This window comes from Balaenoptera borealis (genome assembly GCF_965194805.1).
Source record: "Balaenoptera borealis genome assembly, chromosome: 13".
Taxonomy (NCBI): Eukaryota; Metazoa; Chordata; class Mammalia; order Artiodactyla; family Balaenopteridae; genus Balaenoptera; species Balaenoptera borealis.
Window position 1 is genome coordinate 99,719,915 of NC_138870.1, and position 24,526 is coordinate 99,744,440.

At 49.0% G+C, this 24,526-nt stretch overlaps 1 protein-coding gene across 6 annotated transcripts; it reads right to left on the minus strand.

The window, feature by feature from the left end:
• Positions 1-55: 55 nt before the first annotated feature.
• On the minus strand, positions 56-23,228 carry POLDIP3 (DNA polymerase delta interacting protein 3). Of its 6 annotated transcripts, XR_014233752.1 has the most exons (10): positions 23,033-23,201; positions 12,405-12,795; positions 11,552-11,638; positions 10,252-10,347; positions 8,303-8,482; positions 7,665-7,742; positions 5,182-5,311; positions 3,761-3,827; positions 1,985-2,400; positions 56-364 (listed from the first exon to the last, which is right to left on the minus strand). XR_014233752.1 is itself a non-coding variant. In XM_082352650.1 (9 exons), exons 1-9 carry the CDS (start codon positions 23,089-23,091, stop codon positions 2,223-2,225), a joined length of 1,266 nt encoding a protein of 421 aa, XP_082208776.1. In that variant the 5' UTR covers positions 23,092-23,201; the 3' UTR covers positions 56-2,222. The 6 variants fall into 6 exon arrangements, 5 of the variants coding, with proteins under 5 accessions (XP_082208776.1, XP_082208777.1, XP_082208779.1 ...); XM_082352650.1 differs by having other exon boundaries at positions 56-2,400; XM_082352651.1 differs by lacking the exon at positions 23,033-23,201 and adding an exon at positions 22,211-22,257 and having other exon boundaries at positions 56-2,400.
• Between the last annotated feature and the right edge of the window lie 1,298 nt (positions 23,229-24,526).

The following is a 24,526-nucleotide window of genomic DNA, read 5'->3' on the forward strand; positions in this document are numbered from 1 at the left end:
GCCAAATTCCATGAGGCCTCTTAGCATAATCTTTTAAGAAATGAGAGCTCAAAAATAGGAATAACAAATGTTTATTCAGAAATGGGTAACACATAGTCTCCTCCATCCCTTAATGCCTCTTCCTCTCCTTTTGAACAAAAGAGACACAGATGGGGAATGCATGGGAGTGCGAGGCAAAGGACACAAGGATTGGCCTACCGCCTTCTCTTCTGTCTCCCACGATGACATCCTGTAGAACAGCGGGGCAAACAGGCTCTGCCCTGCAATGTACCATATGGCCAGCCAGAGGACAGGGCCCAGGTGGCAGGCGGCTGCAGGCGGGCTCGCTGGAACCCTGTGGTAAGCAGAGCAGCCTGGCGTGGTACTGGAGGGGAGACAGGAGGATAAAGCCGTGCAGTCGGGATACGCACCGTCCCTACCGAAAGCAGAGTCCGCGCAGTGATCTGTCTCCAGTACCTGCGAAACCAGGTCCTAGTGTCTTAAGGACACTCTCTGGGGCCAAGGAGGGGAAAGTGTAGGAGGCATGTCTTCTAGCTGCTGAAGAGAACTAAGTTTGCACCCATTCAAAGGGGGAGAAGGGAATGAAAGCAGCCTTATTTAAAGTACTGGAAAGTGGAGCACCATCAGGCAGATTCCTTGGACTTCCCAGGCCTGGGCAACCTCAGACCTGGAGGACTGAGCTCGGTTCAAACCCTGGGTCCCCCCTGCTTGACAGATTTCACTCTGTGGAAACGAGTTTCCAGGTTTTTCTTCATTGGACTGGCCCCAAGTAGGTCATGAGAGATTCTTAGTGTCTCAGGTCCCCTTTATACTTTCTAGGCTTGTGCCTTTCATACCACCTGCTACTGATTTGTAGCCCTCTCAGAATCCCGCTCCCCAAAACACGCCAGCTCTGCTAGGCTGGATTCCCTTTACAGTCCCAACAAACCGGCAGGAAACGGAGAACGAATGTCACTGGAGCAATGCTGTGCTGGTATATTCTGGGGCCGCCCCAGGTTCTACAGTTTTGCCCCAAATGCCTGGAACCATGCTGAGGGAACAACACACCAGCTTGCCTGGAAAGGCTGCTTTGCTCTCTCAACTCCCTCCCCACCACCCACCGCTCCCCTACCCCGAGGGCCAAGGCAGGAAAATACCCTCCGGTCAGTGATGGATGGGTCCCTCACAATAGTGGAGCAGTGCCCCCTGGTGGCTGCTGGATATCTGCCGAATCTCAGCATCCCTAACTATTGTCCTGTACGTGTACCTGAGGCCAGAAGAAAAAATCTAGGAGTAAGTCAACAACTCTTATTCAAATAACCCCCCAGACCCACAGAGTCACAGAACGGGAGGCAGACCCTTTGAACACCCAACCAGCAGAGAGCTGGCATTTGCACCAAAACCAGGGTGTGACAATGCTGTACTGAGTGAGAAATGGGAGGCTAACGATGCAAGCCCCTCCCAGCAGTGACACCCAGAAAGCCAAGAGAGCTGGGGTGGCGCACGCGGCACAACTCAAGGGAAGAGGGGAGCGTGAACTCAAGAATTTACTCTAGGTTGACTGAGTCAGTACGGGTCCCCCAAACCAAGAGCCAGGGGCGCACTCTTCCTAGCAGAGCAAGTCTCACCCTGCCCTTGCCACAGGGTCCTCTCCAGACCACCCTGGTCTGGAGCCAACTGCGGTGAGAGGACAAGGGGCCTGTGACCTGATCCCCACCTAGGCCACCTCCACTGACCAGGAGAGTGAGCGGCAGAGCTCTTGAGCTGACCTGGTTCCTATTAGGATGGCAGGGGCTTCCATTCCCCACTTTGAGAAGTTTAAAAAAGAGAAAGGGGAGTCAAACCCTCACCCCTGAAGAAAGCAGTGTCCTTCAAACAGCCCCTGCCCTGCATTCCACAGGGCCACAAGAAGGCCACCCAGAGAATTCAGGGCACCACTTCCAGACTGAAAAAAACAATTCAGGGCTGAGTTTAGGGGGACACACTCTGAGCAACACAAGCTTACCTTGGTGATGAGGCGAAGAGAGAAGAAACATACTACAGGAAATGTTAACATACAGAAGGGCACAGGGTAGAACACAACACAGAAAGGCGGGTACCATCCAGAGAGGAAGCTCTCTACCCCCGGCGACCCTTCCCACGCTCAGGGGCCTCCAGTCCAACGGCCCATAGGTCACAATCTTTGTTTTGGGAAACAGAGCCACCCTCCTCTGCCCCCGCTTCTGGCTGTCTCGCTCCCCCGCTCAAAGTTTGATTTTGAATTCTGTGGGCTGTGTGGTCACAGAGGCCCCTGAGGACTTGAAAAGTGCCTTCAGGATGGTGTCAGGGTCCACTTCGGCAGGAGGGTTGGATGAGGCGGCAGAATTCACCCTGCGAGGCAGCTCACTCTCCTTTTTCACTGAGGGGCTGTCGCTCAGCCGTCTGTAGAGAGCAGAGAAAAGTCAAAGTCCTTGTGGGTTTCCCTTAGGTAGAGAGTGGTCCCACCGTTAGCTGAGGATCTCTTAAAAGCTGGGCACCAAACATAATGCTTTCCATACCCTTTTACTCCATTTCTTATAGCAAACCTATCATTTTTTAAATTTGATGATGAGAAAATTGAGATGCAGGGCTTCCCTGGTGGCGCAGTGGTTGAGAATCTGCCTGCTAATGCAGGGGACACGGGTTCGAGCCCTGGTCTGGGAAGATCCCACATGCCGCGGAGCGGCTGGGCCCGTGAGCCACAACTACTGAGCCTGCGCGTCTGGAGCCTGTGCCCCGCAACGGGAGGGGCCGCGATAGTGAAAGGCCCGCGCACCGCGATGAAGAGCGGTCCCCGCACCGCGATGAAGAGTGGCCCCCACTTGCCGTAACTAGAGAAAGCCCTCGCACGAACCGAAGACCCAACACAGCCAAAAATAAATAAATAAAGTAGCTATAAAATTAAAAAAAAAAAAAAAAAAAAAGAAAATTGAGATGCAGTCTGCTATGATCTGGGGTTCTAAGTTTAGGAAACACTGCATGTCCCTCAGGGATGGTCAAACACACATCGGCATATTACACATTCTGAGAAGTCGTGTAGATTTAACTGGGTTTAGCCCAGTGGTTCCCAAACTCACTAGGTCATAAAATGCACATTTTTCAGAATACAACTTAATCCTGGAACACAGTTTAAGAAACTTATGTAAGTCACACAACGCAATATCCAGGGTTCAAAGTGCCGTCTTTCGGTATTTCAAAGTCTATTTCAGGCCTGCCCCACACTACCCCTCCCACCTCGGCAAGGCTAACATTCTCCCTGGGTCTCTGTATCCTTGTCTACAAAAGGACTTCCTCCTGAATGTCAGTCTAGACATTTTCTGCATCTCAGGCTTCAAAAAGTCCTCAGTGCTGGACCAGGCAATGTATGCCTGGGTATGTAACAAAACAAGGGGTAGCACCCAGCACTGTCCCCCAGAGTCAATCATGAGGCAGGGTTTTCCGCTCACCTGGACAATGCACACACAGTTGTGCAAAGAGGGACACAACTGGCCTGCTCGCCACTCTCTTCTCAGGTGTTTCTAAATTATAAGGCTGGGAACGAGGTCTTAAAGTTAGCCCCTGTGGGGTCAATCCCCTGCAGAAATGATGTGACAAGCCACTTTGTACAAATTTAAGCTTCCTGATTGGCTGCCTATCAGAGCAGAGGAAATGGAATGGAGCTGTGATACAGGCAGTTTACCCCTCAGAACAGAGAGATGATCATGCAGAGTAAGCAAGCAGAAAAGCTCCTCCTGGTCCCCAGCACCCCACCTTTGGAACTTACAGCAGGATGGGCTGGTCTGAGGTGATAACGTTCCCATTCATGTGGAGGTTGCATTTCATCGGTTGCCCTGAAAAAAGAAAAGGCTCTGCCATGAGACTTCAGCTCCTCACACAAAAGGACAGGGACTGCCATTTTCATCACCAGGAGTCAAAGCATGCACCACTGGCAGCTCTGGCTGCACAGCCAGGGATGGGGCTGTCAGGTTTCGGCAAAGCCCAGAGACTAAGGAAACCCCAGGGTTATGAGGTCCATGAAACCTTGCCAATGATGGCACCAAGAAGCCAAGTGGCAACAGAGCTAGCTTCATGCAGGAGATCAGAGTCAAAGTAAGGGAGAAAGTGGACTCAGCATGAAGCAATCCAAACTTGTTTGTGAAGCGAGTAGTAAGGGAAAATGCTTACGGTATAAAATTAAGTGAAAAAAAGATTCAAAGTGTATGTTCAGATTCTACTTTGTCCATGAAGGATTAACCTTACAAGTACTGGATTCCCACTTTATATAGCATGTGATAAGTGTAACAATAACAGCACAAAAAAAGGGGAAGAGGGAATAGAGCCCTATAGGAGTTATATTTCTAAATCTCACTGCAACTGCGTTAATACTAATCTGAAATAGATTCTGATAACCTACAATGTATACTGTAAACCCTTGAGCAACCATTAAGAAAGTGACTCAGGGCTTCCCTGGTGGCGCAGTGGTTGAGAGTCTGCCTGCCGATGCAGGGGACACGGGTTCGAGCCCTGGTCTGGGAAGATCCCACATGCCGCGGAGCAACTAGGCCCGTGAGCCACAACTGCTGAGCCTGCGCGTCTGGAGCCTGTGCTCCGAAGCAGGAGGGGCCGCGACGGTGAGAGGCCCGTGCACTGCGATGAAGAGTGGCCCCCGCTTGCTGCAGCTAGAGAAAGCCCTCACACAGAAACGAAGACCCAACACAGCCAAAAATAAAAATAAATAAATTAAAAAAGAAAAGAAAAGAAAGTGACTCAAAAAATATAGTGGAAAAAAATCATTAAAAGAACTAAAATGCTGCATTAGATTTTCATATAATGCAAAAGAAAGCCACATAAAATGTGAACGGATTAAATAATCCCATACAAAAGCAGAGGCTGAGATAACCAACAAGGATCTACTGTATAGCACTATACTCAGTATTTTCTAATGAAAAAGAATGTGTGTGTGTGTGTGTGTGTATCTCTGGATCACTGTGCTGTACATCTGAAACTAACACTGTAAATCAACTATACTTCAATTAAAAACATAACATCTCTGCTTGCTCTTAGTACATAGGCGGCCCCGGAGGGTTTAACGCACCAGGAGGTCCACCCACCCATCTCAGAGGAAGGCTTTCTCCGAAGGCCTGCTGTGAGCAGTGAGGAGCAGCAAGGTGAGGAGGTGAGGTGGCTGCTTTCCCCCTGACTTACCATCCAGACACCGGTTGTTGTACTTCTTATATGCGGTGATGGCATCGTCCTTCTTCACAAAGACCACCTCTGCTACCCCAGGATGGACCAGCCGAGCTCGCTTCAGGGCTCCACAGACACAAAAAAGCTCCTGTGAAGAACAAGAAGGGCCAGTTAGGGTTGGGGGAGGATCCTGGGCAGCCATCCTCCCTGCCTGCCGTCCACACACCCCAGACAGGGCTCTGGGCTGACTGGGGGCCGTGCTCTGACTGCATACGCCCAGCAGCCAAGATTTCAGGGAGGCTCCGTTTGAGGTGGTCCTGGGACATCCACAGGCCTCAACCTGGGACCAGATGAGGGGAACAGCTGTTCTGGCAGTGAGCACTGAGTCTGGGCTTACAAGCCTTGGAGTCCCTGTGACTCCAAGTCACCCCCAAAATCCTCCTGCCTCAGTGCCCACTTCCTCAACAAGGGTAATAGTTATGGAATACGGGATTTCTGTCAAGAGTGTCTGTAATGAGAATGGACAGACATATAGGCTCATCAAAGACAGTGGCTAATATATCACCTGGGAATCAGAAACACAAATTCTGGAGTTCTATGCAGGGTGACCAATCATCCTGGTTTGGCTAGACTGAGGGGTTTCAACTGAAATCATTTTCAAGGCAGTGCTTTGTACACCTGTGTCATCATCATCATTTATTCCAACTCCAATCCCTCCTCAATTCACAGACTGAGGCCAGAGAGGGAATCCAATATGGATACAGACTGCAAAGGCCGACTAGCACCCAAGCCATTTCTTCACCTGCAACTGCCTTCACCAGGTGGTTATGGGGACAAAAAGAAGATTTACGAAAAGGTCGTTGAAATGATTTGTTTCTAATGATAAAAGGGAAAATGCTACATATCAAAACCAAGATACGGAACTGAATACTAAGTGTGATTCTAACTCTATTAGTTTTTCTTTTAACATTACCTATTTGGGTAGAAAAGAGGTGAGAATGACTATTATTGGCAGTTCACTATGATTATTGGCAGTTTACTATGAGTAGTAATCATTACAGGTAATTCGTTTTTCATTCCTCTGTAATTTCAAAGATCCTGCATACAAAATGCCTGCCACACAGTAAGTATATAAATAATAATAGCTATAATTACTCAATAAATAACAGCTATTATTACTTTTATAATCAGGAAAAAATTGCTTTCTTTCTAACTTGTCAAGTCTTACACAAAGTAGGCGACAATTTCCATTCTCATGTGCACCGTTCACAAAGTGATCACCTAGCACTCATGTTTCACAATTAAAACCATTAACAAACGTGGCGGCCAGTGTGGGCTGTTACAGAACCTGGGACTCAGCTGCAGGGAGAGGCTGGAGTCCAGCTGCATTCATTCTGTGATCTAACAGTTGAGTGAAAAGGGCACCTGGATTCTTTAACTGTCTTATTGGTGCCTGAATGAAAATGAGGTTGAAAAGTCCTGGCTAACTCTGGGCCACCCTTCACTAGGTACCTCAGTTGGGTTTTGCCTATGACTGCCAAGGGTGGGACAGGATGACCAGAAGGGCAATCCAGAGGGCCAACCACCAGGTAACACCAATCCATCTCATTCCTTTTACTTTGGAGCTATCATGGAAACCCCTAAAGGTGGAAGAAATTCCAAAGACTCAGGAAAATATGAACCACTGGATTTTGCACAGTGGGACTAAATGATCCCATTCTAGCACAATTCCCTGGCCCTGAGATTTAGGTTGGGCACCTGGCTCTGGTTTTTTTGTTTTAGTTTTTTTGGGGGGGGGCCACACTGCATGGCTTACAGGATCTTAGTTCCCTGACCAGGGACTGAACCCAGGCCCCAGCAGTGGAAGTGCCAAGTCCTAACCACTGGACCGCCAGGGAGTTCCCCTGGCTCTGGTTTAGAAGATGTGAGGGAAAGGGTTACATATCTGGCCTGACTGCTCTCCTTTGGAAGGTCTGCTTCCAAGGTTGGCCCTCGGCTGGCATCTGGGAACTTGGATTCTGGGAGGGCTCCCATCACCCTAACTGATAAGAGTGGCGTACTGAGCCTAAATTGTTTGTGCCGACAATGTGGTTTATGCTAAACACTTGCTTTCCTTCCGAGTCTGGAATTTTGGTGTTAGGCAGAGGGTGCCTACATGACTCGTCCCTGATAAAAACCCTGGGCACTGAGTCGCTAATGAGCTTCCCTGGTTTCACACGTGTCATTACAACCAACTGCTGGGGGAATAAAGTATATCCTTTGTGACTCCAATGGGAGAGGACTCCAGAAGTTGGAGTCTGCTTTCCTCCAGCCTTTGCCTCACGAACATTTTCCCTCTGTTGATTTTGCTTTGTATCCTGTAATGAATCTTAGCCCTGATACAACTCTATGCTAAGTCCTGTGAGTCCTCTTGGAGAATCAGCTAACCGGGCGGTGCTCTTGGGGACCCTTGAAACAGAAGTGGCCTGAGATTTGAAATTCTGGCTGGCCACAGTACTCACAACAATGTCCTCCTCGGTGACTCGAGGGTGCAGGTTATTCACGGTCATCTTGGTGCCTTCCAAAGGGCTCAGGACAGGCTGCCACAGATAAAAGAACATTACCGGAAGTCAGTGAACAGCAGAGCTCACTTCAGGCAAACGACCAGGAAGGCCCAGAGGAAACCCCCATGGAGAGCCTGTCACAACTGGGCCCCTCTAATCATGCCATCACCCTATGCTAGGGAATGGAACCTCTCATCATTTCCCGAATACGCCAGGCCCTTTCAGGCCCGCGCCTCTGCCTGGAATGCCATTCGTGTTTCAAGACCTGCCAGGCTCAGACGGCACTTTCTCCTTAAAGCCTTCCCGTATCTGTCCAGTTGAATTCGATGCTCTTTCCTCAGTGCTCCTGGCAGCCCTCTGTTGTATCACCAGGCACAGTGCTCTGTCTGCAGCTCTGTTTTCCCTATTTGCCTGTGAGCTCTCTGAGGGCAGGGGCCACTGGATCTTGGTTTGCTCATTTGTAAAACGGGGGCGGCAACACCCTCCTCACAGAGGCGCTATGAGGACCCAACAGGATGCACACAGCACACTGCCCACCCAGCACAGGCTAACTCTCAACTAGTGTGGTCACTTCCGCTCCTTCACCTTCACCTCACCTCAGCGGGCGGCAGCTCTTTGGGGGGATCCTCCTTGTTCACTAATGTCCGGGACATGCTGGTCAAGGCTTTAGTTCGAACAGAGGAGGGGAGAGCAGGAGCTGTGTATGCATCGTTCTGAACCACTTTGGTGAGAGGAAGGGCCTTGGACACGGAAAGCTTGGAACTGCTCACCCCAGCCTAAACAAAGAGGAAGAGAGGAATCTGAAAAGCTAGGGACCCAGACACCCCAGGGGGCTGACAACCCCCAGTATCTCAAGGCCTCCCCCACCTCCCCAGTTCCATTATCGATCTAAAGCCAGAAAGGTGCCAGGTGCCAGGGAAGGGGCAGGAGGAGAGAAAAGCAGCCTGCACGTGTGTTCACAGAAGCCACTTTCCAGCGCGGGAAGCCCTTTCCAAGAAGCTTCCACGCCGTCCTGAACAGGAGCCACAGGCTCACCCGTACCATTTAGACTTTATAAAAACCCTACAATTTGGAGTTAGAGACCAAAAGCTTGGGGTCAAGTTCACTCCTAGATATGCTTCTATCACGATGGGCTGGCTGGGAATAGGAACTCACTCTTAAGAAGGCCCGGACTCCCAGCTTTTTGGTCCCTGTTCTGCATAGAGGAACCATGTGTAGCCCTGCCTCCTCAGCTCCCAGACTGTCAGGGACGTGCTGGCAGAGTCAGCATGTGCCAAGCAGCAGAAACAGCTCCCTCCCTCCCTCCCCTGTTAACCCTAACTGCAGATGTGACCCCTTGGAAATATAAACCAATGAAATCCCTGGTTTTAATGTGTCTGAGGAAAAAAAATGCATGAGGCAGAAGTGGCAGGTGGTCTTGTCGACTTAGGAAAAAGGAGGAATGCAGCAGCCAGACAGGAAGATGATGGGACAGGGTCAATTCACCAGCTTCTCCCAATCCAGGTGAATCTAGATTCATGCTGGAGCCCACATTTCTCCAGCTGTTTTCTGAGTCTCAAGAGCCAGTGAGTGTAGTGGTTAAACACGTAGCCTGGGAGCCAGACTGCTTAGGCTTAAATCCTCGATCCACTACTTACAAGCTGAGCAGATTTATTTCACCTCTCTGTGCCTAATTCCTCATCCGTAAAATAGGGGTAAGAACAGTACCCATCTCACAGGGTGGGAAGGAAAGGAAGTCTTAAGTAAGTTAATATAAACACAGGGTTTTTTCCAATTAGGGTTAGCCACTAACTGAGTTAGGAAAGGCCCAGCCCCTTTGTAACAAACTGGCATCATTCAGCTTCACACATCACGTTAAGAGCTTCCATGGTAACCAGGAAATTAGTCCACATATTCAGTGCAGTGACCAAAACTGAGTCTTTGGGTCTCTGAAGACCAAACAAAGGCACTTAGCCTGGGCACCCACTCGCCTCCCTATGTGTCATTTGGCCGCGTGCACTGAGCTGAGCACGATGTTCAGAGGTCCCTGATACTCCGAGAAACGACTTCCTTTCCTTCTCTGCACGGCACCTCAGCATCCTAGTCCATCAAGCTTTCCCAGCATGCAGGCTGCACCTGGTGGAGCCTTCAGGCAAGGCTCAGTTTATTCTGGCTAACACACTAACCAAGGGAATCCAGACTCAAGAATGGAGCCAGAGCTGCTGACCATGGAAGGAAGGGGACCAGGCAGAATGTCCTGCCACAAAGGAAATAAAATGTGATTCTGTTCTGTGGGATCACTCATATCTCCCCTGCAGTGACTCAGACACAGCAATTGGGAGCTGCAGCTCTGCACTTCACTATCTGTGGGATCTTGAACAAGTCAGTGGACACGCTGCTGGTCTCAGCATTTATAAAAGCCAGAGGGTGGACTAGTTCCGGTTCTGATAATCTCATGACCCCAATGAAGAAATATTTCTGAATTGAAAGGCCCTACTCTCCACCACCTCTCCCATGAACCTGATCAGACACACCCAGAGTGTAGCAAGAAGGTAAGATGTCATACCACGTGGTGGAGAAAGCTGCCTGAGGCTGCAAATGTCATCTGTTTACTAGGAATGGGAGCTATAACATCATCGTCTTCATCCAGGTCATATAAATTCTGAAAATAAAGAAATATAAGCTAACGTGGTATGCAGGCTCTCAACAGACATTTGGAGTAAGGACAACAGGGAGATGAGGGCTGGAGTAAGTGAGGTGGGGGGAGAAGTGGGTGCAGGGGGAGTGCCTGGGGAAACTGGTCTGGGAGACTGGGGCTCAAGTCCTGGCAGGCTGCCTCCCTGCCCCCAAGGGCCCAATGAAAGTGCTGCAATTCCAGATACATCAGAAGTACCTTTCTACAAGTGGGTACCTTGTAGATACCTATCAAGGGCCCCTAAACTGTCTGTTTATATCCTTTGGCTGACAAAGTCTGTGCCGGGCAATCTGGCCTATAGAAATAAACCCAAACTCTAAAAAGAGCTTTTTTCCTCCAAGATGTTCATAGAAAGATTTCTAACAGTGAAAATTACAGGAAAATGGTTGAAATAAACTCAAATGTCAACTCAATGGATCGAGCAGTTATTAAAATGTTTACAGTAAATGTGAAACACAGAAAAACGCTTGAGTTATAAAGTGAAAACAAAACAACAGGAAACTGGATAATAACATAATCACAACTACAACTATGCATTAAATAAATAATAATCACACACACACACACCCACACACCACAGGAAGGAACCAGGGCAGAATTTCAACAGGGGTTGGCTGTAGAGAGCCAGAGCGTGAGGACTTTTTTTTTCCCCTCCTTAACCTTTCTCTGTTTTGCAAATTTTCTGTATAAGCACATACTACTTTTATAAAAAAAAAAAAAAAAAAAAAAAAAACTTTCAATTTGCCTCTCTCTCCCTATGCATTGAAGAAATTTCTTTTTAAAACTCATACACTGCAAAAAGTGTCAAATGTAATTAATCCCTCCTCCAACTCTTCAAATTGGAACCTTGGGCCAGGCCTCAGTTAATCCACTTGGAAGGCCACATCAAAACACGCAAGTGTGGGGGACTTCCCTGGCGGTCCAGTGGGTAAGAGGTAAGACTCCGTGCTCCCAATGCAGGGGGCCTGGGTTTGATCCCTGGTCGGAAAGCTAGATCCTGCATGCATGCCGCAACTAAGAAGTCCGCATGCTGCAACTAAGAGTCTGCACGTCACAACTAAGAAGTCCGCATGCCTCAACTAAGTCCCAGCACAGGCAAAATAAGTAAATAAACATTAAAAAATTTAAACAAACAAAACCACACGTGTGTATACACACACACACAGTCCACCTGTTTGGCCTGGTGGTTATTGACGACGTTGATCCTCATTCCAGCAGGATGGGCATGAGTCGGCGCCATGGTCTTCTGCTGCGGAACCTAGAAATACCCAGTGGTCACAATTCATCCCACAGGGCCTGCATGTGTTCTCTTTATGAGGAGAGGATCACTTAACTTAAAATATGGTGGGCACTCAGTTTTGGCCTGTGGTAAAAGGCCCTACAAGAGTGCCTTATGCCCAAAGCAGGAAAGCGACAGGAAGACTCATCATCCCAGAGATCATGTGACAACGCATTTGCAGGGCTCAATGAACCTGGCTTAATAAATGTTCACTGCTGCTGCTGTTCCTTTTACCAAAGTTGCTGAGAAGATTAAATGATACTGTTTCCATTCCCTTTGGGGCGGCAGCTGTGCAGGTGGCCAAGACCCTGCACTAACAGCCAGGTCTGATTGGGCTTCTATCCTGGTCCTCCCTCCCACTGACCGGTTGTGTAACTGTGCACAATTACTCACATCTCTGAGACTCAGATTCTTCTTTTATAAAACTGGGGTAATAGTCCATGGTTGCAGTGAGGAATAAATGTTAAGTGCCTGCCACACAGCACGAGCTCAACAAATGTTTTGTTCTTTCCTCTCACTTCCCTCTACTACTATCTCACTTAGAAAATCACTTAATTTCTCTGGACTACCCCCCACCCTTTTCTTTTACAGAAAAGTGAGATGATATCTTGCCTTCCTCATATGGTTACTATACTAACAGCTGGGGGAACTGTCATTTTGCCTAAACACTCCTGGTCCTTGGTCCCTGCCTGAAACTACAGCTGTTACTGGTTTCCAGGAATTTGTGACAGGAGCCACAACCTACCTGGATGGTTTTAGTGAGCTTCAGAGCAGGGGTCACTGTCCCGATGGGTGGGCTCATGAAGGCAGCAGGGGAATTCCGCTTCAAGCTGATCTTCTCCCGGGCATCAGCCACCTGGTGGGGCTTCTGGGGCACCGTGCTCTGCTGCTTGCGGGAATTCAGCATCTCTCTGGCATCTTGCACTTTCCCTTTGATCCGGAACCGGGCATCTTTCTGCAAAAGCTTTTCCCGGGCATCCTTGACTCCCAGCTTGAGCCGGGCATCTGAGAGGCCAATCTTCTGCCGAGCATCAAATCTCTGCTGGAAGGTGGCTGTGCGTGCTGGCTGGCCGAGAAGGCTCTGTTGGATCCCAACACGAGATCGGACACCTCCAACTCCTGGTCTGGCATTGAGCCTGCAAATAAAAACTGCAACATTAAGAGGATCTGGATATCAACAGCAGGCTGTGGAAGTAGAGCCATGGTAATACCGGAAACAGAGGAAGTCCTGGAGAAACCAGAAAGCTGCTCCTTGTCAGAGGAAACAATTAATAGAGACTTCTTTCGTAGTTTTATGACTTTTAACTCTGCATTGTAAACAAAGTTAGGAAGGAGGGCCTGCTGGTTTCTATCACTAGGTAAAACTGTTTTTGCTCCCCAGACCAGGTGTTTTTAGACACTATGATAGACACCTCCAAACAATATCACATAAAATAAGCATATCTCCCAGACATCATAACCCCACACACCTGAAGAGCAACTTCAGTTTCCAAAGTGCTTCCACATCCTTGCTCTCAATCACCACTCTCAGCGCCCTGTGAAGCGGGCATTATTATGCCCATTTTACAGTAGAAGAAACAAGCTTAGAGAACTTAAGTGATTAACAAAGGGTGCCCAGCTGGCCTCTGGCAGCCTCCTGCCTCCAGGGCAGGCAGATACCCCTCACTGGGCTGGGACCAAGAAAGCCAACACATGGGTCTGGCTTGGAGCCAGAGGACTAACAGACTAAGATATAAAGACTTGGTAGAAAGAAAAATAATCACTCTGAACTGTTTCTATTCACAACACTCTGACTCCAAATGTGTAGGTTTCTTCCTCACGCCAACTAATTCTCTAAGTCTCTAGACACCAACTGGGTGTCTGACAGCTCAATTCTGACACTACCTACCTAGAGTTGGCACAGACTCCACAGGTTAAAGGCTCAGTCCCACAAGACTGCCCTCAAGTCAGAGGTCAATTCCAAGTCCTGGGCTTCCTGTTCATCTGATCGACGGGCTATAAATGGAGGGTTCACACGACCCCGCCTCCTCAAGTTACATAATTTGCTAGAATAGCTCATAGGACTGAGGAAAACAGTTTACTTATTATTACCAGTTTATTACAAAGGATACAATTCAAGAACAGCCAAACAGAAGAGATGTGTAAGGCAAAGCACAGGGAAGGGGTATGGCAACACCACCCTCCTGGCACATGGATGTGTTCACCAACCCAAAGTTTCTCCAAACTCAATTGTATAGGGGTTTCTATGGAGGTTCCATTACCATAATTGATCAAATCACTGGCTACTGATGATAAGCTCAATCTCTAACCCCTCTTTTCTCCCTGGAGGTCCAGGGTGGGGAGTGGGGTGGAGCTGCAAGTTCCAACAGGCTAATCATGCCTAGGTCTTTCTGGTGACCAGCCCCTGTCCTGAAGCTCTCTAGGGGCCCACCAAGAGTTGCCTCATTAGAACAAAAGATGCTCCTATCACCCTTATCACTCAGGAAATTCCAAGGGTTTTAGAAACTGTGTGCCAGGACAAAGACCAAATATATACTTATCACAATCTGCAACAACAAAAATGTCAATTCAGAAACTGTTAAAACTGGAAAGGAACGAAGCTCCATAAAACAAGCCCCATTCTCTGCTGGGGCTCCTTCGTTGGCTCTTCTAATGGCTTGCAAGGAAACAGAAGACGCTTCTAGTACAATCCTGGAAGTCCTCTCTGGGATCTGTGGGCTTCTGCCCACCCCACCATAAGGCTTCCAGCCACACAAACAGTCCTGCGGCAGGTGCCCTGCCTGGGGACACCAACTCCTACGCCTCCTCTTTGGGAAACCCTCTCTTGATTCTTCCAGACCAGCCCTCCTTTGTGTCTATTATCCTTTGTGTTCTTCCTTTCTCTCCCTACCCTGGACTGGGAGGGAAGTGGCGGATGGGGCTCATTCCTGATTCACCGCCCCGTGCTTTGTAAGTGTTGCTGAGCCCTGGCTCAGTATCAGAAACATCTAAAGAGCTTCTTAAAAATATAGATAGCTCTAAAAAAAAAAAAAAAAAAGAAAACTAACAAAAAAATACAGCTCTCTAAACCCCACCCCAGAGCTACTGAGCCCAAAATCTGGGTGAAGGCCTGGGCACATGCATTTTTCACTCAACAGGTGATCCTGGAGAACAGCAGTGTTGAAAATCTCTGACCTGGAGTTAGAAGGCAAAACTACTGAATAAACAAGTTCCTATACCATGTCCCACATCACTGTGCAGGCCTCCCAGGAGGCATCCTTCATAGTGGGCAAGCCACTGGGTTCTCCTACTGCCTCTTTCTTCCTCAACCAGCTGGAGTGAGACTGTCCACCAGCTCCTCTGCTAACAGCAGGAGTGCAACCAAAGATGAGTCTTCCTGGCACCAATAAAAGAAAACCTGGACCTTCATCTTGTTATTCTAAGCATAGTGGAAAAACACCTGCTGCCACTACTATGCCAGAGCCCGACCTAAGGCAGTGATGCATAATGTCATTTTTCTTTGAAAAATGGCAAATTAGGATTTAAGTACTTTCCGGTGGGTTTATACAAAAAACAGGTGGAAGGGACTTCCCTGGTGGTCCAGTGGTTAAGACTCCGCACTCCCAATGCAGGGGGTCCGGATTTGATCCCTGGTCAGGGAACTAGGTCTCACATGCCACAACTAAAAAAAAGATCCCACAGGCCACAACTAAAGAAAGATCTCACACGCATCAACGAAGATCCCGCATACCACAACTAGGATGTGGAGCAACCAAATAAATAAATAAATAAATATTTAAAAACAACAACAACAACAAAAACAGGTGGAAGAGAGAGTGGAAGGGGTCATTTACAGAATCAATCAGATTAGGTTTAAGGCGGGTAGGTGGGACTGCTTGTCCATCCTTGCTCTATTTTCTGATGTAGAGACTCTGGGAGACTGAGGGGACTTCCCTGGTGGCACAGTGGTTAAGAATCTGCCTGCCAATGCAAGGGACACTGATTCGATCCCTGGTCCGGGAAGATTCTACATGCCACGGAGCAACTAAGCCTGTGCACCACAACTACTGAGCTTGCGCTCTAGAGCCCGTGAGACACAACTACTGAGCCCGCGTGCCACAACTACTGAAGCTGCGAGCCTAGACCCTGTGCTCCGCAACAAGAGAAGCCACCGCAATGAGAAGCACGCACGCTGCAACGAAGAGTAGCCCCCGCTCGCCGCAACTAGAGAAAGCCTGCGTGCAGCAACGAAGACCCAATGCAGCCATAAATAAATAAATAAATGTATATATATTAAAAAAAAACCAAAAACCGAAATTGAGTTATTTGTAGTGAGGTGGATGGACCTAGAGTCTGTCATACAGAGTGAAGTAAGTCACAAAGAGAAAAACAAATACCGTATGCTAACACATATATATGGAATCTAAAAAAAAAAAAATGGTTCTGATGAACCTAGGGGCAGGACAGGAATAAACACACAGACGTAAAGAATGGACTTGAGGACACGGGGAGGGGGAAGGGTAAGCTGGGACAAAGTGAGAGAGTGGCATGAAATATATACACTACCAAATGTAAACCAGATAGCTAGTGGGAAGCAGCCGCATAGCACAGGGAGATCAGCTCGGTGCTCTGTGACCACCTAGAGGGGTGGGATAGAGAGGGTGGGAGGGAGACGCAAGAGGGAGGGGATATGGGGATATATGTATATGTACAGCTTTGTTGTGCAGCAGAAACAGAACATTGTAAAGCAATACTACTCCAATAAAGATGTTAAAAACAAAACAAAACAAAGTCTGTGGGGCTGTGGGAGGGCTTAGAGGTAGCCCAGGGTTTCTGGAAAGAGTAGTGTCAAAAGGCACCCTAGGCAGACCAAATGTGGAGAGCGCCCCCTACAGCCCACAGCTTGTAGCTTCTTTGCTCTCGCAGAGCGGGAGGGCGGAGCTGAGGAGGCGTTCACGTTTTCCCCATTTCCCCACCCTCAAGAGCATTCCTTCACTTCTCCCATATAACTTCCACAGCTGAAGGCTCTCTCCTTGGAGCCCTCAAAGCAGTGAACAAAGCTTCTATTAAAGCACCTACCACGCAGCATCACAATGATTTGTTTACAAGCCTGCATCATCCACCGGATTAAGGGCTTCCCGGGGGGACACCCTACAGCTCCTCCCCTATGTCAACACCGCCCCAGGGCAATGACAAAGGCTCAAAGAGCTATGCCAGGGACCCTACAGGGCTGCCAACTTACATTCTCCTTTTAGGTTCACAATCTCTGAGATTACCTGCCATCACTTCCATTTTACAGAGGAGAAACCAAATCAAAGAGCTACTGGCATGGCTGGGACTGGACCCCAGACTCCAGACTCTTTCCATTATAACAGATTCCAAGCTTCTCTCTTTCCTACTCCAAGCCCCGGGGGAGGTAAGACGGGAGAAGGGGTGGCTGCCCTGGAAGGGCTTCTCCTAGAGAAGACTGCCCCTGCAAGGCCAGTCCTCCACCCAGCCCTCACCAACTGGTCCAGTGCCCTGCTAGGATCCTGGCCACCAATCGCTCTCCCAGCTGAGAGAGGGGCACCAACACAGCCATGGCACAGGGCCACTCTGGCCCTTACTCCAAAAGTGGGACCCACAAGGATCTTGCCGAGCTGCAGGAGCTTCAGGAAAGGCCTCCTGGAAGAGAAAGCAGCTGGTCTCCGACTGAGTGGACATTACAAAGGGAAGCAGGCTGCATAAACACTGACAGTGGAATACTTCATTGATGACCAGGTCCACCACACAGTGGAGGTCAGACACATCTAACCCAAACTTGAGCCTGGCCTCCTGAATGAAGATTTCCTATCTTCATCTGTCTTCTCCAAATCCCACCTCCTCCCATCACCAGGGTACCCCTACCAAAGGTTCCTGATTTTTATAACTACAGGAGATAGGATGATCTTATCGTGCGATACACCATGATTTTACAATACCATAAAATTGGGCAAATCTAGACCCAATGGCATTATGCTTTCAAAAAGTCAAGTTACCCAATTTCACCAGTCATTTAAGCAATTAAACATTATTGCCAAGAAAAAAAGGAAAAAAGAAAAAGCTACTGAAAGCAACTATTTTGAATAATTAAAGGAACAATGAGATTTTTTTTTAAATGGATGTAGGATTATCAGGTTATCTCTTTTTTAAAAAAAAATTTATTTTATTTATTTGTTTTTGGCTGCGTTGGGTCCTCGTTGCTGCGTGCGGGCTTTCTCTAGTTGCAGAGCGCGGGCTTCAGTAGTTGTGGCACGTGGGCTCAGTAGTTGTGGCTCATGGGCTCTAGAGCACAGGCTCACTAGTTGTGGCTCACGGGCTTAGTTGCTCCGCGGCATGTGGGATCTTCCCGGACCAGGGCTCGAACCCGTGTCCCCTGCATTGGCAAGTGGATTCTTAACCACTGCGCCACCAGGGAAGTCCCAACAATGAGATTCTTGAAAACAAAATTCATATCCTTGAACAGAGAATGAAGAAAGGGGCAGATTCAAAAGTTTTTTGGTTCATTCCAATTGGGTCTGACCAGTACACCTTTGCAGAAGGAGGGGCGGGGGAGATTAGGCTTCTGCAACCTTAATTTATTCATATTCCTCAACAATTTCCCTTCTCTGATAATTTGTAATGGCTGTTTGAAGTGTTGCATTGAGAATTCACAGAAGTCTATGGTTGATAAGCAATGTCTGCCATGGCCACACAAGGGGCAATTGGCTACCAGGGTTTATGAAAGATTTTACAAAGAAGGCACTCTCAACTAACAGTTTTGAGCACTTACTACAGATCCATAAACTTTGACCCACCTCCTTTAACCCTCACAACTCTGAGAATTAGGATGTTATCCACCTTTTATAGATGAGGAAACTGAGATTCAAGAAGAGTAACTATCCTAAATAACAGAGCTATAATGGTGAAGGCTGGATTTGAACTTCACTGTACCTAGTTAAAATACCAATAAATCAAGCGTGGGTCAAAAATAAAGAACAGGACTCGAGGAGTTAAGGAAGGGTGAATACTGTCCCCAAGCTAAGGAAAAAATTAGGACTCCAGTCACATCCAGGGATATAGCGTACCCTCTAGTGACGAGAGGGTGAGCACACACACTGAGGCTGGCGGACAGTGTACCCACCAGAGACCCACACACCATACTGCTTGTCTAGCAAGAAAGACCACCAAGATGTCCCGTGCTGGTATTTTTATCTATTTGAACAGCACAAAAGGTACATTTCGGGGAGGGAGGTGATACAGTTGTGGACCTAAGAGCACGAGTAAGCTACTTTCCCTCAATTCCATATATTCAGTTCCCTGGTTACACCAATTCTTTCAACTCCTTTCATAAGCAGCTTTAGGGGGTTTCAGTGTTCAGGCTTTTTATAATCATTGCTCCTCTCCCTGCATGAAAAGACAGCCATTCATCCCAGCAGGCAGCAGTACTGCTTATATGGCAGGCATTAGTCATCAGGAATTTTTCAAATAAACATTCCTGCTAGAAGCAGGTCTCTAAAACACAGAACCAGTTATGTTACCCTCCTGCTCCAAGAACTGCTAAGAGTTCCCTAACAAAGCCCAACCCCTCAGTGGAACCACTAGTCTGGCCCCCACTGCCTGCAGCCTCACCTCCCACGGCAGACTATCTGATGTTCCCGAAACACATTCTACACTTTTGGCCTCAGTAAATGTTCGGGAGGGGGAGAGAGGGAGGTTTTGAGCAAGTCTCTTAACTGCCTGGCCCCATCACACCTGAAACAGTGCAACTGTACACTGCTTCCAGACGCTCACCAGGGACGCCACCAGGTCCTAGGAAGAGTGGTGTGGGCGAGAGGGCAAACACGCTCTGGAGCCTGAGCCCCCTCCCCCAGTCCCCGACTGGAGCCTGGCATACACATGACCAGGGAGGGTCTGTCTGAGGCTAGGAATGCCTCACCCTCTTGGATCTACCTGTGGAGAGCAGAGTGGCAGCTGGCTCTGGACAGATGTCCATTCCAAAGGATTTGGGCCCACAAGGGGGACCCTGGACTACTCTAACGTGGGTTTTAATCCATGGGGGTCTCTGGGTTAGAACGTGTGTGTTGAGGTCATCTTAGGGAGAAAACACAGTTTCGTTCTAACAATTACTGAGGGTCTGAACTATGTGCTTTAGAGACACAAGGAAAAACAAGACACGATCTCCTTACCCTCCAAGAGAGTCTTGTGCAGATGTTCCATTTAAAATTATAATTCTTCCCTTCTAAGCTAATGTAACAACTCATTTCCCTCCTCTTTGTTTCAGATCTAATTTCCTTTACCTTATTTCAATAAGGAAACCAGCAGTGAGTACCACGACCAGAGCCCTGGCCTGAACTCGAAAGTTCCCTACCTCCTCTCCCCATGGCTCCAAGGACTCTCACATATGCATCTGGCCCAGAGCTGCTCACCTCCAGCACACTCAAGGCCCAACTTCCCCACTAAGGCTGCCGTGTCACCTTCATCTAACTACATGGAGGGAGTGACAGATAGCTATCCTGTGAGGGGTGAACTGAGCAAACCAAAGACGGGGTGACTTGACTAACCAAATCAGTGATACTCTCACATCTAAAGGAAGAAATCAACAAGAGTGGCAGGCCCACGCTGCAGCTGGTGCCCAGTGCTGCCCTGGGAAGACTCATCTATGGGTCTTGAACAACTGGAGCCACTAGAGATGTGCTGTGTGTGGGGAAGGAGAGCACCTCACCATGGCCTGGATGAAGTACCATAAAATCATTCCCCCCTTTCTCTAATTTCATATTAATCAAGGAACCTTTTGATGATTAACTTGGGGCCAGGTACTAACGATGATAACGACACCCTTCTTGACGTACACGATGCGATGGACACAAAGCAGAGTGGCTGCTCTGAAGAACAAGCACGTTCCACGACCTGTGAAAAGGGGTTATTTACGCCTCCACGGGCTCAGTCCTCTGCTGTTTCCACTAAGAAGACGAAAGAAGTTTTCTGAGATGGTCAGAGGTTCTTTCTTCCTAAATTGTTAAGCACAAAGTTCTTCCTGGGACAACCATGCTACATTAAACCAAAGTTTCCAGTAAGGTGATTTCTTCTAGGAAGCATGTAAAATAGCCATTTGTTTACTGTAGGAAATGACATTTGTTCAGACCTTTCAGTTCTTGATGGGGACTCCCTCCCCACCCCATCTAGTTTTTCCCTTTGCTGGCTGTGCAAGCAAACTAAAAATGGAGTTTCCAACAGGTTTAACCCAAACACAGCACGCAGTCCAGTTTCTTCTACACTGTCTCTTGGCCTGCACTTCCCCCAATCCAATCTTCACATAAAAGCAAAGCAATATTCTCACACTGAAGACTGGATGTTATTACTTCTGTACTTAAAAGCCTTCAGTAACGATGATGACCACTAACATCTATTGGGCACTCAGTACCCATCAGATGCTTTTTGATGTACTTTAGATACACTGATTGACTTAGTCCTGACAATACCTAATGAAGCGAATATTATCCATGTTTTATAGATAAGGGAAGAGAGGCATGAAGTGGTTAAGTAACTTTCATAAGATCATATGGAAAGTGGGAGAAGCAGGGATTGAAATTTGGCAGTCTGACTCTAGGACCCCAATGCTTAGCTATTATGTCCCCTGGGGGGAGGGATTTGGGCTTCTACTCCTTTAAAGTCATTTGCTAAACCCTTACTATCTGGTACAAACTTTAAAATATACATTCTTACATTCTCATTTAATTCTCTCAACCACATACCAGGAACCATTATTACAAATGAGGAAACTGCCCAGCTCAGAAGTCACCTGGCCAGGGAGGCACAGAACCCAACAATGGGGCTTGCCAAGGGACCAGGTCCGCCTGGCTGCACAGTCTCTGCTCTTCCCAGGGGTCCACACATCCTCCCTTCCCTGCACGCTCACCCAATGCCCAACACAAGCCTCTGCACGCATCAACACCAAAAAAGTACAGACCGCCTGCAGTCAGGAACTGAGGGGAGGGACTGCAGGAAGCGCAGGTCCTGGGAAGCTGGCTCCTTCAGCAGCTGTCGAGCAAACCTGTGAAACCTAGACGGCCTCAGAAGTGGCCCGAGGACCCAGCACCAATTCCACACCAGTTACTAGAGGGAAGACCTAGGAGACAACTACTCACACGTAATGGTAGAGAAAACTAATGCTGGGTGCCTGTCATGAACCAGAAGCCAGGTGAAGTGCTGGCTGGTGAATTCCGTGGTGGCGGGCGCAGTGGCAGTGGCTATGTGTGCAGAGGTGAGGGTGGGGGGATACCTTTCAGAGAGTAAAAGAATCCATTTTCGAGCCACAGGCACGCAGGCAGTGTTAATAAATTCACGTCTGCTGAGTGAATGACTATCTGAGAAAACTACATCGACCTTTACAGCCTGGCTGTTTACAAGAACATCTGAACTAATTTAACGCGTGCTAGAAAACTACTGGCCGAAGTTCCCACTCTTTCATACAGGTGAACTGGAGCACACAAAGGCTGGAAATGACTCACAACATTTGAGGGTCCAGCGGAAGTCTGGAGCACCTAACTGAGAACCACCCCCGCGACTCCTCACCCAGATACAGAACAGTCTTCTCTGCGAACCATCGAGAAACGGCAGGCCTCCAGCCCCGTCCCACCTGTTTTTCTGCCCAAGCCTGAGGCCAACTCAGCCAGCTCATAAAGTGCACTCGGCACCCATCTCAGCTCTCCGTGGCTTCGGGCAAGTCACTCCGCCTCCAGCTCCTCATCTGGAAAACGGGGAAAACATTAAGAGCGGGCCAACAGGACTGCGAAAAGAGCAAATGAGACCGCCTGGGCAGCAAAGCGCTTAGAGAACCTGAAATGCCGCACAAAGGGAGTCGAGTGTTAGAGGGGAGCCAGGCGCAAAATTTGGAAATTAAAGGTCTGGGTGTGGGTCTCGGTTTCGGCACTAACAGACCGGCAGAGTCTGAGCAAGTCACTTCCCCGCGCAACTCCAGTCGTCCTAACTCTGAGGCCGCGCTGAGACCGTGGAACAGCGCCCGGCTTCTCAAACGAAGGGCTGCGCCGGAGAGACCCTCCGGGCCGCGAGCAGCGCGTCCCCTCCGCAACCGCAGCTCCGCCCCCCGCGAGGCGCCCTTCGGGCCGCTCCCACAAGCCCCGCAGTCCAGCCCCTCCGCCGTCAGCGGTCCCACCGGCCTACCCCCGGCCCGCCGGAGCGACGGCGCCTGCAGCCAGTGGGCAGCCGGGCGGCCGGGCCCGCGGCGGCGGCGGCGGCCGGGCCAATGGGGAGCGCGGCTGTGGCAGGGGGCGGGCGCAGACGGCCCTCCGCGTCGCGCCCAGACCGTTCCCTCCTCCGCCCCGAGCCCCGCTAAGACTCGGGCCGTGAACCCAGAAAGGAGAAAAGGCCGCTCACCGCCCCTTCGCCGCAGCCCCTCGCTTCCGGATGAGCTCGTCCAGGGAGATGTCCGCCATCTTGCACCGCCGCGCGAGCCGCGAGCAGTTTACCGTCCCCCGGCCCTCGAGCCCGCCCCTTCGGCCGCTACGGAGCAACTAGCGGCTTCCGGCGTTCGGCTGAGGAAGTCTCGCGACAGATCAAACCGAGCAAGGACCGGAAGGGGCGGGGCTCTCCCCGTGAGCCTTTGCGACGTCCTCTGCTTATCTGCATACGGCGGGTCGTAGCCCTGTGGTTCCCTCTTTCTCAAGATGAGCAAGTGAAATGAAAAGCAACAGAAAAGAATTAAATAAGTAAGACAATCTTCAAAGGAAAGAGGTTCTCGGTTCGACGGTCAACTTTGACACTCACCGTAGGGCTAATGAGAATGGGATTCATTACCTAGGAACGTAAGCATTAAAGACGTTTATGCCTTAAACTTATGAGTAAGGAAAATAACGATTCGGGGTGACGCCCGAATCCTCACTGCTAATGTGAGACGAATTTTTGAGCGGGTAAAGGTTGCCCCTACGGTGACTCGCCTACTTTGCGGGATGCCTGGGAGTTGCGATCTGCCCGTACCTCTTGCATCTAAAAAGCAGAATGTAGTAATATAACTGAGGAAAACGAAAAAAAAATTAAGGAGATTTTTGAGTGCGCCGTTGTTAAGTAACGGGGTGGTCAAACCTCACGGTATTGTCGGGGATTGTTAACCCGTAGAGCTGTCAAGGTTGGGTTTAGTTAATATAGTCAGTTTTGTTGGGGCATATTAATTGTAGTAACGGAGAGTGTTATTAGTTCGTTCTTTGGGGGCGATAATGTACTGCACACAGGAGGCTCGTTATGTGGTCTATAATGCGGTGCTCATGTACCACAGCTCACATTTCCGAGCAGTAGAATCTTTACAACGAAATGTTTTCGCCTTCCTGACCTGTAAAATGGGGCAAATAAGCTAGATCGCTGCGAGCGTCAAATGGAGTGTTCCGAATGTGGAAGTTTTTCACTGGTATAATTTCAGTCTCCAGCACTGATCCTGGCGTCAGGTTCAGTATGTCGAACCAATGAATGAAGAATACAACAACAGCAAGAAACGGAATTCCTGGGCGGTCTAGTGATGAGGTCTGCGCGGTTCTGCTTCCGCGGGCCCGGGGTCAGATCCCTGGTCGCGGAAGTAAGACCTCCGCCTGCCGCCCGGTGTGGCCAAAACAACACCAACAACAGAAAAACAGAAACATAAAGACTAAAGGTGCAACGCCCTTAGAGCAGTGCCGAACATATAGACTAAGTGTTCTATGAATCACTACTGTAAGTACAACGCCGCGAGTGGAGTTGTGTGTTCTTGAGAGAACATAACACCACAGTTGAAAACCTGGCATCAGAAAGGATTGGAGAGACGAGCTAGTGAAGACTGGGAACCAGACCGAGGAGGGAAATCCAGGGTCCCGCCTGCGCAACCGTGATTGGGTGCTGGCTCGC

Excerpts from the sequence above, each read along its gene's own strand:
- POLDIP3 (XM_082352650.1), bottom strand. The coding sequence starts at position 23,091 with ATGGCGGACATCTCCCTGGACGAGCTCATCCGGAAGCGAGGGGCTGCG. Across the intron at positions 12,796-23,032 it reads GGGGCTGCGGCGAAGGGGCG|GCTCAATGCCAGACCAGGAG; the intron begins GTGAGCGGCCTT and ends TTTTATTTGCAG. Across the intron at positions 10,348-11,551 it reads ATAACCACCAGGCCAAACAG|AATTTATATGACCTGGATGA; the intron begins GTGGACTGTGTG and ends CTTTATTTTCAG.